General features: G+C 45.4%; 1 protein-coding gene across 1 annotated transcript; it reads left to right on the top strand.

Moving 5' to 3' along the window:
- Positions 1-11,288: 11,288 nt before the first annotated feature.
- Positions 11,289-12,493, top strand: LOC146623247 (chemerin-like receptor 1). Its single transcript, XM_085365835.1, has 2 exons — positions 11,289-11,317; positions 11,418-12,493. Exons 1-2 carry the CDS (start codon positions 11,308-11,310, stop codon positions 12,491-12,493), a joined length of 1,086 nt encoding a protein of 361 aa, XP_085221961.1. The 5' UTR covers positions 11,289-11,307.
- Positions 12,494-14,471: the final 1,978 nt, after the last annotated feature.

Genomic DNA, 14,471 nt, shown 5'->3' with positions numbered 1-14,471 from the left:
AATTTCAGACCAGTAATCTGCACTATGGGTATAGCTCCGTACCAAGTGTTTTGCTGCCATAGAAAATTTTCCCTGATCAACTTTCCTTATAGGCTGTTGCTGAGGCCAGTTTGTAACCATTCTTCATGCAAGCCTTCCACTTCTCAGTATAGTCTTGATGGGAAGGGCTTTGGGCTTTAGCTGTGAGACCAAAAACCATCTGAATAGGGAGTCTGGTGTTTCGCCAAAACAAGAGGAAGTAAGCAGTAACTTGTAAGCACCAACAGTAAGCAACCTGGCCTCACTGCGCATACAGTTATAAGCATGGACCGCCTTTACCACAGATGCTTTCCAATCTGCTTTTGCTCCATCTGCAAGGTTGCAAAGCATGGCCAGCAGTATTCTACTAAATCTTTCTACCTGGCCATTTCCCCAGGGGTGGTATAGTGTGGTTCTGGATCTCTTAACTCAACTGTATTCTTACAGCTTGGCAAAGAGTTTGTTTACAAACTCTCTTTCCTGGTCCTGATGGAGCCGTATTGGAAACCAAAATTCAAGATGAAATCTCCAAATATTTTTTCTACAGCTGTTTTGGCACTTTTATTTCTGCAGGGGTTAGTCTGAGCAAATTACGTAAAGTGGTCCATTGCCACGAGGATATATTCATACCCTCCCTTACATTTCTCTAGATGCAATTAAAAAAAAGAAAATGAAGGTTTTCGATTGCCCTAGTCAAAGTCTGGACTTAGATACGATCAAGATTTTTCGGCTCAGTCAGTCATGCTCAGAAATACTTATAGTTCTTGGTGTCAAGGACTTCACAGCCAGTTATTACTTTTTTACACAGGACTAGGTTGGTTTATTTGGTTTATTTCCCCCTTAAAAATTAAAATCATAAAAAATGATTTCCTCACATTGTCTTTATGTAATATTAAAATTTATTTAACGATCTGAAATATGTGTGGCAAATGTGCAAATGTTAAGACATCAAAAATACTTTTTAACAGCACTGAAGATGATCAATCACAGATCCTACTTAAGGTGTGGGTGGGCAGTCATTCATCGCTGGAATGTTGATTTACATAGTTAGTGAAACCCTGGCTCTTAAAGTCAGTTGTCTTCTCAGGTGTCCTCCGAGTAATCTCCCAGTAATCTTCCGTGTGTGCAGGTTGCGGCTCCCCTCGTTGTCGCATCCTGGAGTGTAACGGTGTGTTCACACCGAACGCAATAGACGCGAACAGAGCGTCAGGTTTACATGTAAAGTCAATGGAAAAGCGCGATGACCCGCGATTGCGGCTAACGCGAAAATTCGGAAGCAGATTTGCGTCGCGAAAACGCCTGAAACGCGCGTCAGTCTACCGCGTTTGGAGCGTTTGACTCGCGAAAAAAAAACATGTGCGTGAGTTTTTGTGTTGCATTTTGTGCATACGCGCGTTACGCGTCTACTGCTCGAGTTGGAAAGATCTGAACTCCAGCGTCAAATCGCGCCGCGACAACCAATCAGGAGCCTGGTGACGTGGCTGTGACCTAGGTCAAAAGGGCAGATCCAGCCAAAGCCCTTCATTCTTCAATGGAAGGAAGGCTAATCAACGCCATAGCAAACAACCCGGAGCTGTACGACACCAGCTGCTTTCTGTACCGAGACAGGAATATAAAGGACCGAGCTTGGAGGAAGATATGTAAAGAGATCGGGCAACCTGGTAAGTTCATTCATTTCTCTTTTGAAAGTTTTCACTGACCCGGGGAAGCCGCAAAAAAGCTAGCAAGCCACCGCTATTTTCCCACTGACGTACAAATACCGTTCTGCTTTTATGCATGTTGTCATATAGGAATATATTTTGTTTATTAATAAACAGCACACAGTGGTCCCGCTGTTCATCCGTCACTGCTTCGCTTTTTCGCTGATTTTCTTTTTTTCTTTTTTTTTGCACCGTACAGCATTGCATTCTGCAGCCTGATTGACAAATCTCCTGCGCTTGCCAAATTTATCATGTTTGGTTTTGATAACCATCACGTCCAATAGAAAAAACAGCACAAAAATACCCATAACTATGACCCTCATTTGGGAATAGACATCCTGCACCGCGAGGGAAAAAGGCGCACGAAAGTGGCAGGCAGATGAAGACAAACCGCGGCATAATAATACTTTTACGTTTTGCAATCTACAAAGGTTTGCACTTTGAGAATCAATTGTGAGAACTGTGACCAATGTTCATGTGTGTGGGGAAAACAGTGTATAAAGTGCGTGGCCAGGGGCTAGTTATTCTGAGAACCCCTGCTGCAATAAATGAGGGACCACTGTACATACTTTCTCTGATTATATTCAACCTGTTAACATTTAATACTGTATTGATAGAGCCAACTGATTCTGCAGCAGAGCATCCCCTGTTGCTTCTCCTGGCTGCCCAGTCCCTGAGCTCCTGCTGCTGCACCCACAGGTATGTAGAGCAAGCACTGATACCTTTTTAGTCGGTGGGATTGCCTTGTGATCACCTTTACTAAATATCTACAACCAATCTGATTATATCCTGTTTTTGTTTTGTTTTTTTCAATGTTGAAATTAAAATCTAGTAGCAGCCTTCTCATTTCTTTGTGTTTTGTGCTGTTTTACAGGCCCACAGGGGAGGACGGCTCCGAGGCAGATGAGGGACGGGTCCCAGGACGGTCCATCGGCGGTGGAGCTGGCCATCCTGGTGTCCCTGAAGAGATCACACCAGTCTTCAATGGAGCATTTCCTCCTCAGCCTTGTTCCTGCTCTGGAGAGCAGCTGGTCCTTTTTATTCCTGTCTCTCTGTAAATTCTTATATTTTATATATTTATGTTTAATGTTTTTCTGTTTGAGAATTTTAATATTATTTCAAATAAATTTTTATAATGACTAATGTCTCAGTTCTACTACACAGAAAATGTTGGCACACGACTTGACACATGTAGAATTTATTTCATATTATATTAATGACAGAATATACCAATACAGTGGGATGCAAAAGTTTGGGCAACTTTGTTAATAGACATTATTTTCCTGTATAAATCGTTGATTGTTACAATAAAAAAAGTCAGTTAAATATATCATACAGGAGACACACAGTGATATTTGAAAAGTGAAAAGAAGGTTACTGGATTTACAGAAAGTGTGCAATAATTGTTTAAACAAAATCGAGCAGGTGCATAAATTTGGGCACCACAAAAAAAGAAATGAAATAAATATTTAGTGTATATCAATGTGTGTGTCTCCTATATGATATATGGGTGCCTTTGTCTGGACGTGCTTCCCATCCAGAGCTCCACAGCAGAGAGGAAAGTTCCAGCGCTCCTGGAATCCCTCTGTGATGGACCGCCAGTCTCCAGGTGAAGGCACAGCCATGAAGTCGTCCACTAGACAGTCCCAGATGGCCGTCGCTACCTGGGGGATGATCTGGCTCACCGTGGACACACCAACTCTGTAACTGAACGCTTGGTCGTGAAGGAGTCCCCGGTGACAAGGAACCTGGACAAAATTGTTCAAAATTAGTATTATGTGTACTGCAGTTACAAAATACATTATTCAAATTCCAAAATACTTTTGTGATGTCAGATTTAAATCACAAAACTTAAATCTTACATAAAACATTTTGTAATTACAAGGATAAAACAGTTGTGTTTTGTTTGTTTAACTTTAACATATCATAATTTGATTGGTAGCAACTTTTGCCACTACAGTGTGCCAATCACGCATAATTCCTAAACATGTCAATCAGGTAGGAATGAAGTTAGACATTAATAGAAATAAAGAGTTGTGTCACGGCTGCCGAGGCGAGCCGTGTGGATTTAGAAGGAGGACCCAAGATGCAGGCAGTGGATGAGATACCGGTGGTTTTATTTACAGAGGTGTAGTGGCAAACAAACAGTGGGGCATAACAAACAACTAAAGACACCTAAACTGGGAGAACTAAAAATAACAGACCTGGGAGCATATGACAACGGATGATGAATAGCAGAGAGACGCAGACGAGGAACAGGACACCGTGGAACACAGGGTAACAGACTGACACGGAGGAACACAGACGAACCGGCAACAGGCAGGAGAACACACAGGGCTTAAATACACACACCAGTAATCAGGGGATGAGAGACAGGAGGGCAACACAGCTGGGAGGAATCTGGGCTGACGGGACAGGGGAAACGTAAACTGATCACACTCACATATGACACGGACCTTCACAATAAAACAGGAAACTCAGACACATGGAACCAGACAAGACATTGAACTAAACAGACAGATTCACAAACAGATGGGGTGACACCATAGACAGACAGATACAGACGCAGACTCAGAGGCAGACCGAATATAACACAGAACCTAAACAATCATCTAGAAAATGATAACAAATTAAAAGCGCTGGGTCACCGACCCAGGACCATGACAGTACCCCCCCCTCAAGGGCTGGCTCCAGACAGCCCAGCAGAAACGAAAAAACGGACCAAAATAAACAGAAAACAACCCGACCAGGGCGGGCGGAGGGGGCCCAGGACGGAGGGACAGAGTCCAAAAAGGCCCAGATGGTCAAGTTCAGGAGGCCGACCATGCGAATGGCAACGGGGCAGGTCCGGATGCCGGCCACGCAGTAGGCAGTGGCGTGGAAACAGTTCTGGGGGCCGACCGTGCGGACGGCAACGGCGGCGTGGAAACAGTTCTGGGGGCCGACCGTGCGGACGGCAACGGCGGCGTGGAAACAAGTCCGGAGGCCGGCCACGCGGAAGGCAGTGGCGGCGTTCAGGAGGGCGTCCACGGTGGCGGAGATGCCCAACAAGCGGCCTGGCAGATGACCGACGATGTGGAGGTGGTAGTAGGGGACCTGAAGGCTGCGTGGCCCCTGCAGCCCCAGGCGAGGCGCAAGCTGATGAGGACGCGGAGGCCGGACCAGGCGAGGCTGATGAGGACGCGGAGGCCGGACCAGGCGAGGCTGATGAGGACGCGGAGGCCGGACCAGGCGAGGCTGATGAGGACGCGGAGGCCGGACCAGGCGAGGCTGATGAGGACGCGGAGGCCGGACCAGGCGAGGCTGATGAGGACGCGGAGGCCGGACCAGGCGAGGCTGATGAGGACGCGGAGGCCGGACCAGGCGAGGCTGATGAGGACGCGGAGGCCGGACCAGGCGAGGCTGATGAGGACGCGGAGGCCGGACCAGGCGAGGCTGATGAGGACGCGGAGGCCGGACCAGGCGAGGCTGATGAGGACGCGGAGGCCGGACCAGGCGAGGCTGATGAGGACGCGGAGGCCGGACCAGGCGAGGCTGATGAGGACGCGGAGGCCGGACCAGGCGAGGCTGATGAGGACGCGGAGGCCGGACCAGGCGAGGCTGATGAGGACGCGGAGGCCGGACCAGGCGAGGCTGATGAGGACGCGGAGGCCGGACCAGGCGAGGCTGATGAGGACGCGGAGGCCGGACCAGGCGAGGCTGATGAGGACGCGGAGGCCGGACCAGGCGAGGCTGATGATGCTGAATCCGGACCAGGCAACGGCGTGAAGGATGCAGCAGAGGCCGGGCCAGGCAACGGCGTGGAGGATGCAGACGGAGGCGCTGCAGCAGGTGGCGGCATGGATGTAACTGCTGCTGCAAGCGTGGATGAGGCTGCTGGTGGAGCAGCTGGTGGCTGGATGGGCTCGTCGGGCCCCCCAGCTGACGAGAAAGGAGGCTGGACCGGCTCCTCGGGCCCCCCAGCTGACGAGGCAGATGACTGGACGGGCTCCTCGGGCCCCCCAGCAAAAAGGAATGTTTGAGGAATGTTGACATTGTTCTTGGGTTTGTCTCTCTGCTTAGAGTACGGAGTTGTTGAACTGTCCGTTATGGGTTGGACTGACATGGCTTGCTGTACAGGAGGAGTAGGTGAAGGTGATGGCTGAACAGGTGGTGGAGCAACTGACACAGGATGCAGGGCTGGTGACTGCTGAACAGGAGGCTGAACTGAGGATAAAGCTAATGATTCTTCTGCTAACCGGGCTACTGACTGGGCCATGGATTGTAACAGGGTTTGTAATAAGTCTGGCTGTGACTGTAATTGAGCTATGGATTGTGAGGCTGAATGTGGCGGAGGTGGCGACTGGGCTTCTGGCCGGGCGGCTAACTGAGCTTCTGGCCGGGCGGCTAACTGAGCTTCTGGCCGGGCGGCTAACTGAGCTTCTGGCCGGGCGGCTAACTGAGCTTCTGGCCGGGCGGCTAACTGAGCTTCTGGCCGGGCGGCTAACTGAGCTTCTGGCGATAAACAGTTTTTGTCCTGCGCCGTACAGAACATCACCCCTGAGTAAACGGTCCCACAGTTCAGACCAACAATACTGTCCTGTCCACTCACCACAGCTGGCTGCTCGGAAATCCCCAGGTCCGACTGTGGCGAGGAGCGTCGGCAGCGTGAGCGCCGTTTCCCCCTCGAAGGCTGGGTTGAAGGGCCGGGCAGAACATCCTCTGTCGGACTGGGCAGTGAAGCATGAGTTGCAGGGTGGGCGGTAGCAGCCGGGGGGTGAAGACGGAGTCCATTCAGAATGAAATTCTGTGCGAGCGGGTGAAGTGAGCTGAGCAGCCAGGGGAGACCAGAAACCAAGCGCTGTAGCCGATTAGCCACGGCTTGGCGAAATTCTCTCCCCTCGTGCTCCAGCCACGCGTTGATTAATTTGTCCACGGAGTAAACAATGTCCTCCCGGAGCTCCTTGGGCGGGTTGAATGCTGCTGGGTCCATAGTGGCCGGTTCGTACTGTCACGGCTGCCGAGGCGAGCCGTGTGGATTTAGAAGGAGGACCCAAGATGCAGGCAGTGGATGAGATACCGGTGGTTTTATTTACAGAGGTGTAGTGGCAAACAAACAGTGGGGCATAACAAACAACTAAAGACACCTAAACTGGGAGAACTAAAAATAACAGACCTGGGAGCATATGACAACGGATGATGAATAGCAGAGAGACGCAGCCGAGGAACAGGACACCGTGGAACACAGGGTAACAGACTGACACGGAGGAACACAGACGAACCGGCAACAGGCAGGAGAACACACAGGGCTTAAATACACACACCAGTAATCAGGGGATGAGAGACAGGAGGGCAACACAGCTGGGAGGAATCTGGGCTGACGGGACAGGGGAAACGTAAACTGATCACACTCACATATGACACGGACCTTCACAATAAAACAGGAAACTCAGACACATGGAACCAGACAAGACATTGAACTAAACAGACAGATTCACAAACAGATGGGGTGACACCATAGACAGACAGATACAGACGCAGACTCAGAGGCAGACCGAATATAACACAGAACCTAAACAATCATCTAGAAAATGATAACAAATTAAAAGCGCTGGGTCACCGACCCAGGACCATGACAAGTTGTGTGTTGACATGTAACCCTTTCCTTGCTTAAATCATTAATATTTTTGAAAAATTAATCTGTGATAAGACATATCTTATCAAGATAGAACCATGTAACTAAAGATGAACCAAACTGTTCAGTTTTATATAACTCTGTTTTAATAAAGGATGGTGACCCCTGTTATAGTCTGACAGCTGCAGGGATTATATACAAATATTCAACTATCCCAGAATTAAACCAGGTCTAAATAAAAAAAGGAGTGAGTATCACTACAAAGATTAACCTACAGTGGTCCTAATACCAGTTTGATATCAGCAAACACCGAGAGCATACGTATGACACCACAGCCATGCTATCAATGCAAACACTGATAACAGCATAAATTGAATTAAATCAGGACTTGATGAGACCTTTCGAGTATCACTAGAAATATTATAAACAGTCGCCTCCGTACCACAGTTTGCTATCAGTAAACACCAACGGCATTCATTGATAGCATAGCACATCCATGTTAGCAGTCTATAAACGATAGTTTAGCATATTAGCACAGGTATCAATAAAGGATTACCGTATTAAACACTTTTACTAACCTCAGGCAGACGGACAGGCGCTCTGCAGGTGGGATTGAGCGCCTGTAGTTGGTGTCTAGGCGGGCGATTCTTGGACAAACGCGGGACAGCAGGTCCTCAAACTGGGCGAGGGGAAGACGGCGATATCGCTGAAGTCGGCCGTCATCCAGGCGCAGCTCCTGGAGCAAGTGTTGAAACTCACCAAACTGCTCACGCGTCTGGAGGACCTGATGGACCCAGGTACGGCGAGGACGTCCTTAACGCTGCTGCTCTGCTCTCCACAGTAAATAGAGAAGGGAGACTCTCTCTTCAAACGCTAGCTCAACAGCTGACAAAGATACCGGTCTGGCACAACTTCCTCCCACATCCCTCCCACATTTCCGGTTCACGCGCGTCAAAGTATGCAATTTTGAGGCGCGATGGATTTTTCTTGGACACGCGTTGAGGTGCGAATGTGCACGCGTCAAATTAGGGCCGTTTGGGGCGTTTTCGTTCGCGTCTATCGCGTTCGGGGTGAACACACCGTAAGAGAGCGTGTAGGAGAGGAAGGTGCTGGGGAATAGAATTGTGATGTCATTGTTACACTTCTGGGAGTTGCAGTAGGGATCAATGTTTGTCAATGTTGTCAGTTTATTGGAGATTATGTATCGGAATTTCAGGAGCAGGACCATGCCTCCAAACACGCTCCTTCCGGCTGTCATCTATATAGGTTCCCCCAGTTCTGCAAGCTGATCATTCTCGTTTACGTGCCCCACCCTCCCTCCCTCCTTGTTCTCTATTCTTTAACTTCTTCGCTTCTATTTAGTACATGGAGATCTGCCAGGCCCGGGAGACATCGCCAGTCCCCTTCGAGGCCTTCCCCAAACTGCAGCTTAATTCATGTCAAAGCCATTCACCTTTACCTACTAAAACGCTGTCAAACCTAAAATGAGGACGTGGGCCCAGCTAGTGAATTGTAGTTTCATAGTTAAGTGAAACATTTATTCTTTCAGGTTTAAAGTTGATAGTGAATTTGATGTTGTAAAGTATATTTCAAGTGTGCTGCAGAGGTTCACATGACGTTATGGACTTTGGTCACAAGGTGCCAGAATTCAGAAAGGTGAGGGTTAAGCCGGAAAGATTTTAATACATTACATTGCCAAAAGTATTCTCTGTAAACCCCTAACTCGAGTGACATCGCATTCTTCAAACTATAAGGTTTAATATGAAGCAGGTCCACCCTACAAATCTTCAGGGAAAGCTATCCACAAGGTTTAGGAGTGTGTTTATGGGAAGTTTTGGCCATTCTTCCAGAAGCAGATTTATTAGGATGAGAAATCCTGGCTCACACCAAACTTTACACTTGCTGCAATGCAATCAGACAAGTAGCATTTACCTGGGAACCACCAAACCCAGATTTGTCAGTGGAATTTCCAAATGGAGAGGTGTGATTGGTCACTCCAGAGAACAAGTTGTCATGGTCCTTGTGCCTCGCTGGTCGACTCTCCATTAGGCAACATAGTTGTTTCTGTTTTTTACTCTCTCCCTCCTTCCTCTCCCGCTCTCGCTCTCTGTCTTTCGCCGCAGCGATGCTCATTACGGGCTCCCGCTGCTGGCCCACACACCTGCTCTCATCACCACACCGGTCGCTGATCCCAGCTGATTGCTATTTAAGATGGCGGATCTGCGCTAGTCTTCGCTGAATCGTTGAGCTATCGGCGTCAGTCAAACCTGCAAATCTGAACCTGTGTATCTGTGCGTGTTGTGACTATCCTGCTAACCGGACCTTTTGTGTGTGTAGATCTTTTCTGGAACCTGATTATGGACTACGAGAGGAGTGGCAGTGGAGAAGGAGTTGGAGTTTTGTACAGAAGGTGTGGAGCACCTCTTCCCAACCTGTTTCCCCACGGACCCCTTTCCCCTGCACATTGTGTATATTCACTTGGTGTTGTGTTCACTGTAAATAAATGCACTATCTTTCACCTAAGGAAAACCTGGCCTGTGTGTGAGTCCCTTTAAGAAACCTTATCACAAGTCTTCACTGCTTTAGAATCTAGTGCCAGCCTACTTTACCGCACTGCATCTAATGCTGTCCATTGTGCTCGGTGATCTAAGGCCTGGAAGTAGCTGCTCAGCCATGGAAATTCCATGGAGCTCTCTATGTGCTGTTTTTGAGCTCATCTGGAGCCCATGTGAAGTTTCAACGTCTGCAGCAACTGATTCTGCAGAAAGTGACTTCTACACACCAATTGCCTCAGCATACACTGACCCCACTGTGTGATTTTCCGTTGCCTACAACTTTATGGCTGAGTTGCTGTTGTCCCTTAAACTTTATTATAATACCACAAACAGCTGACTCTGGAATGTTTAGTAATGAGGAAATTTCATGACTGAACTTGTTAGTAGTTTGTAGCATTCTAGTCTGGTACCACACTGGAATTCCCTGAGCTCCTGAAAGCTACACTTTCTTTCACAAATGTTTGCTGAAGCAGTCTGCATGGCTACCTGCTTGATTATATACACTGTTGACATGAAAGTGATCGAAACACCTAAATTCAATGATTTGGATGGGTGAGTGAATACTTTTAGAGAAATAGCATTGATGCATCTTGTCTGTTTCACTTCCACCTTTCTATGAAGCTGTTTGCATTTATCTTGGGTGAAGCTTGAGATGCATAGAGAATAATGATGTCATAATGCTGTGTAAAGTTCTTGGTAAATGTGTATTTGCTTAGGTGAACACTTTTAAGGAGTCACCCGTCCATATTTAACAAGATGATCTATGTTGTGTATTTATTTATTTATCTAATTATTGACCTGTTGGTGCTTTTGTCCTATACTTGCTTAATGCCTATAGGCCACCATCAAAGGCAGGCAGAGGCTTGGAGCCCAATGCCAGACTTTGACATTTAACAATAGTTATCTTAGCTAGTACCTTAGTATGTCTTGCTAGGCACACCAAAGTCTGTTGTTACTGAGTCAGGTGCACCAAACTGGGGGTCAGAGTGGGAAAAGCAGCAGTTGACTGCACTGCCTTGACTTGTTAGTACACATGACTGTTTAAGTTGATCAGTCAGAGACTTCGCACGTTCACACCTCTAATTTCACACCTCTAAAAGGTGTTTCCAGCAATGTTTCCAGGAAAACATTAATAAAATATATGTAACTACAAATAATTTCTCAGTGAAATATGATAACACTCTTAGTGAAATAAATACTGCTCTTCCAAGATTTGTTCAACCTTTCAGTTTAATCATGGAAATATTAAATAATATCCAGCAAATATATCACTCAGCCTTTCCTGCTGCATGAGCATATTCTGAGATGTTTCTCTTCTCTTTTGCATAAACTGAGAGGGAGGAGTAATGGCAGCAAATAAAAGCAGTAAAAGACAGAGACGAGTGTAGATTAAAGACCGACTCTCTCAGCTAAAAGGAACATGGGGTCTGGTGAGAAACTTTCGACATACATTAGCATTTCTTTTAAACTATGTCAGCTAAAAGATAATATGAACTTTTGATAAACTGAATAAAGTGATTTTTGTTTTAGGTAACATTAGTTCGGCTGCAAATCCATCACATGGACTGGAATCAGCTTTGAGACACATACAAACAGCCTCCATTCTCATCTACTGTGTGATATTTATAGTTGGAACTTTGGGCAATGCTCTGGTTATCTATGTGACGGGGTTAAAAATGAAGAAAACAGTGGAGACAGTTTGGTTTCTCAACCTGGCCATAGCTGACTTCCTCTTCACGGCCTTCCTGATTTTCTCGATCATTTCTCTCTCTCAGAGTCACCGATGGCCTTTTGGACAATTCATGTGCAAGCTCAACAACTTTGTCACTTTAGTCAGCATGTTTGCCAGCATTTTTACTCTGACAGCTATGAGTGCTGATCGTTGTTTGTCCATCTGGGTGGTGGTGTGGGCACACAACAAGCGCACAGTCTGCAAAGCTCGGCTCATATGTGTTGGTATCTGGGTGACTGCTGCGATCTGCAGCACTCCTTATGCCACTTTTCGCACTGTTGTGGAATACAATGGGGCACATTCCTGTGGTTATTCTATGACACATGAACAGAAATGGAGTCTCCACATTTTTCGCTTTCTTATGGGCTTTGTGATCCCATTCCTGGTCATATTTGTGTCTTATGTGGCCATAGGCATACGTGCAATGCGCATGTCAAGAACAAGGAGACGCAGATCTCGCCGAATCATTTTCTCCATCATTTTTGCATTCTTCATCTGCTGGTTGCCCTTCCATGTTTGCAGTTTTATAGAAATAAAGGCTGTGACTAACCCAGACCTCAGGAACATTGTTAGAATCATGGGTTCTCTGACTTTGAGTCTGGCTTTTCTGAACAGCTGCCTGAACCCCATCCTTTATGTTTTCATGTGTGAAGAATTCATGAAGAAGCTTCGGCAGTCCGTATGTTTTGTACTTGAGAGTGCTCTGGCAGAGGACCACATGTCGTTCTTGTCCACTCGCTCCATGTCAACCTTTTCAAATACTGCCCAAAAGTCAGAAGCTGCTGCAACTTCAAAGAGGACTGACACGGCTGATTTGAAATCCTTCACAGAAAGCAAAGTGATCGTCACTCAGGAGACACCGAGCACTGAATAAGATTTCAACATCAGGTAATTTCAACTGAAAAAAAAAAATCTTTTTTAATTGTTCGTGTCAAATTGACTGACACAGTGCACTCATGCATAGATATTAAAAAGTGTGTGTTAAATTGTTACTTTGTTATAAATTGTTCTTACTGTTGCAGGGAGTATCTCGCTGTGCTCCCTCCAAGTGTAAGAAAGAAATGTTACGACTTTTCTGATTAGTCACAGTAACAGAAACCCTTTGTGGCTTTGCTTCAGCTTAAAGTTGTGATTATTGATTTACTGATTAAAACAACCAATGTTACATGAAATGTGTTTTTTAAGGGTTTTCAAGATTACATTTGGTAAGATTTCTATTTGTGTACATAACTTTTTCATCTTCGAGCTTGTTAAACCATGTTTATTAGTATCTGCATCTATTACACTGTCAGAGACTCAACATTTATTGGTCTCTATGTATTTTTAACCTGTGAATAAAAACATGCCGATTAAATGCTTTTGTCTGTCTTCATGACAAACCTGACATACACACTGCTTCACCGCTGATCTAACAGGATGTCACAGTGTTCTATATTTGACTTGGAACACACTATGTAAATAACTATGAAGTGCAGGAAATGAACCACAGATTCACTCAGCTAGTTCTAGGTATCTTGCTGCACGCATATACTGTACAGGCCTTTCTCACTCTGGGACTCAATATCAGAGCAGTAGTAATTACACTATTCACTCTAAATGTTCTTACTAAAAAAGTTGCTAAAAGTTTGCCTTTCATGAGGAAAGATATTGAACTGTAAAAGCCATAGTAAATATCAGTAATGTTTGGTTTTCACTAAGGATTTCCAGAGGTAAGCAAGGTTATTTGCCAAGTCAGCATCATCAAAACTTTCTATGATTTATATCCAGTAGATTCTGCAGAACTGTAAAATTATACAATATATTGCTATATATTATACTGATATATTTATCACTTTGCCTACACTACACTGCACTTAACATACATTTCTGAACTGGTCTTCATCATTCGTGTCCTTTCTTCTACTAGCTGCAATTCTAGCAGTATAAAAGGAAGTAAGAAGAAGGAGTGTAAAAACATTTTATATATGTTATAAATCACTCACATCAATCATACACACATTCCTGTGACAATGCAATGCACAGTTCTTCAGTGGTTTTAATGAGGTGTGGCTTTTGATGGATCTTTCAGTCCAGTCCTTGTGTAATTCAGCATTCCTCAGCTATTTTTCCCTGTTTCCCTACCTTAAAAGTGGCTTCTTGACAGCCACCTTGATGAGCCTTCATCATGAGCAGTAGATGGATCAGCTGAAGGGCCAGATGCATGTCTAATGTTTTGTGTCAATTAAATGCTTGTTTTTTCTCCTAACTCTTAAGGACATGACTTTCAGATACTTTTTGTAGTACTGAAAGAGAGTACTACACTATTTGACTGCAAATAGTCTGTAGGCCTGCTACTTCTTTTCCGGTTCCTCATTTTTTAATCACACAAAAATGCAATTTTATGAATGTCAAACTGTGTCATCATTGACATTTTTTCACAGAGCCAACAAAAGAAATGAAAACAAATTATGTTTTTGTGAGTCTGCTAATAACAAATTGCAAACTGAAAGGAACAATTTAAAATGAGTCCGTTGCTAAGTTGTCTGTTATGTGTTGACACAACACTCATTCATTCCTTGAGCTAGATGCATTTTTATACTTATCATATCTTACTTACTATCTTACTATCTTACTCATATGTCAGTGTTAAATGGCTTTAAAAAATCCTCTGAAAATGATCAGCTACAAGGACTGAACTGAAAGTGAATGAAAAAGCAGCTGATGTCAAAAGGAAAACCTTCAGGAAGGCTGAAGAACTATTGCTCAAGATCCCTTGATCAACTGCAAAACATTACAAGAAAGTCAGATTCCTTGGAAGAGAAATACAAGAAGCACTTCAAGAACACACCCTTCCACCAACGCAGTTCACTCTC

This window comes from Diplotaxodon limnothrissa, linkage group LG11 (genome assembly GCF_057381915.1).
Source record: "Diplotaxodon limnothrissa isolate DT_005_m linkage group LG11, D_limnothrissa_male_GT1.1, whole genome shotgun sequence".
Classification (NCBI taxonomy): domain Eukaryota; kingdom Metazoa; phylum Chordata; class Actinopteri; order Cichliformes; family Cichlidae; genus Diplotaxodon; species Diplotaxodon limnothrissa.
Note: the sequence above shows the minus strand (reverse complement) of the source record. Positions and strands in the feature narration are given on the sequence as shown.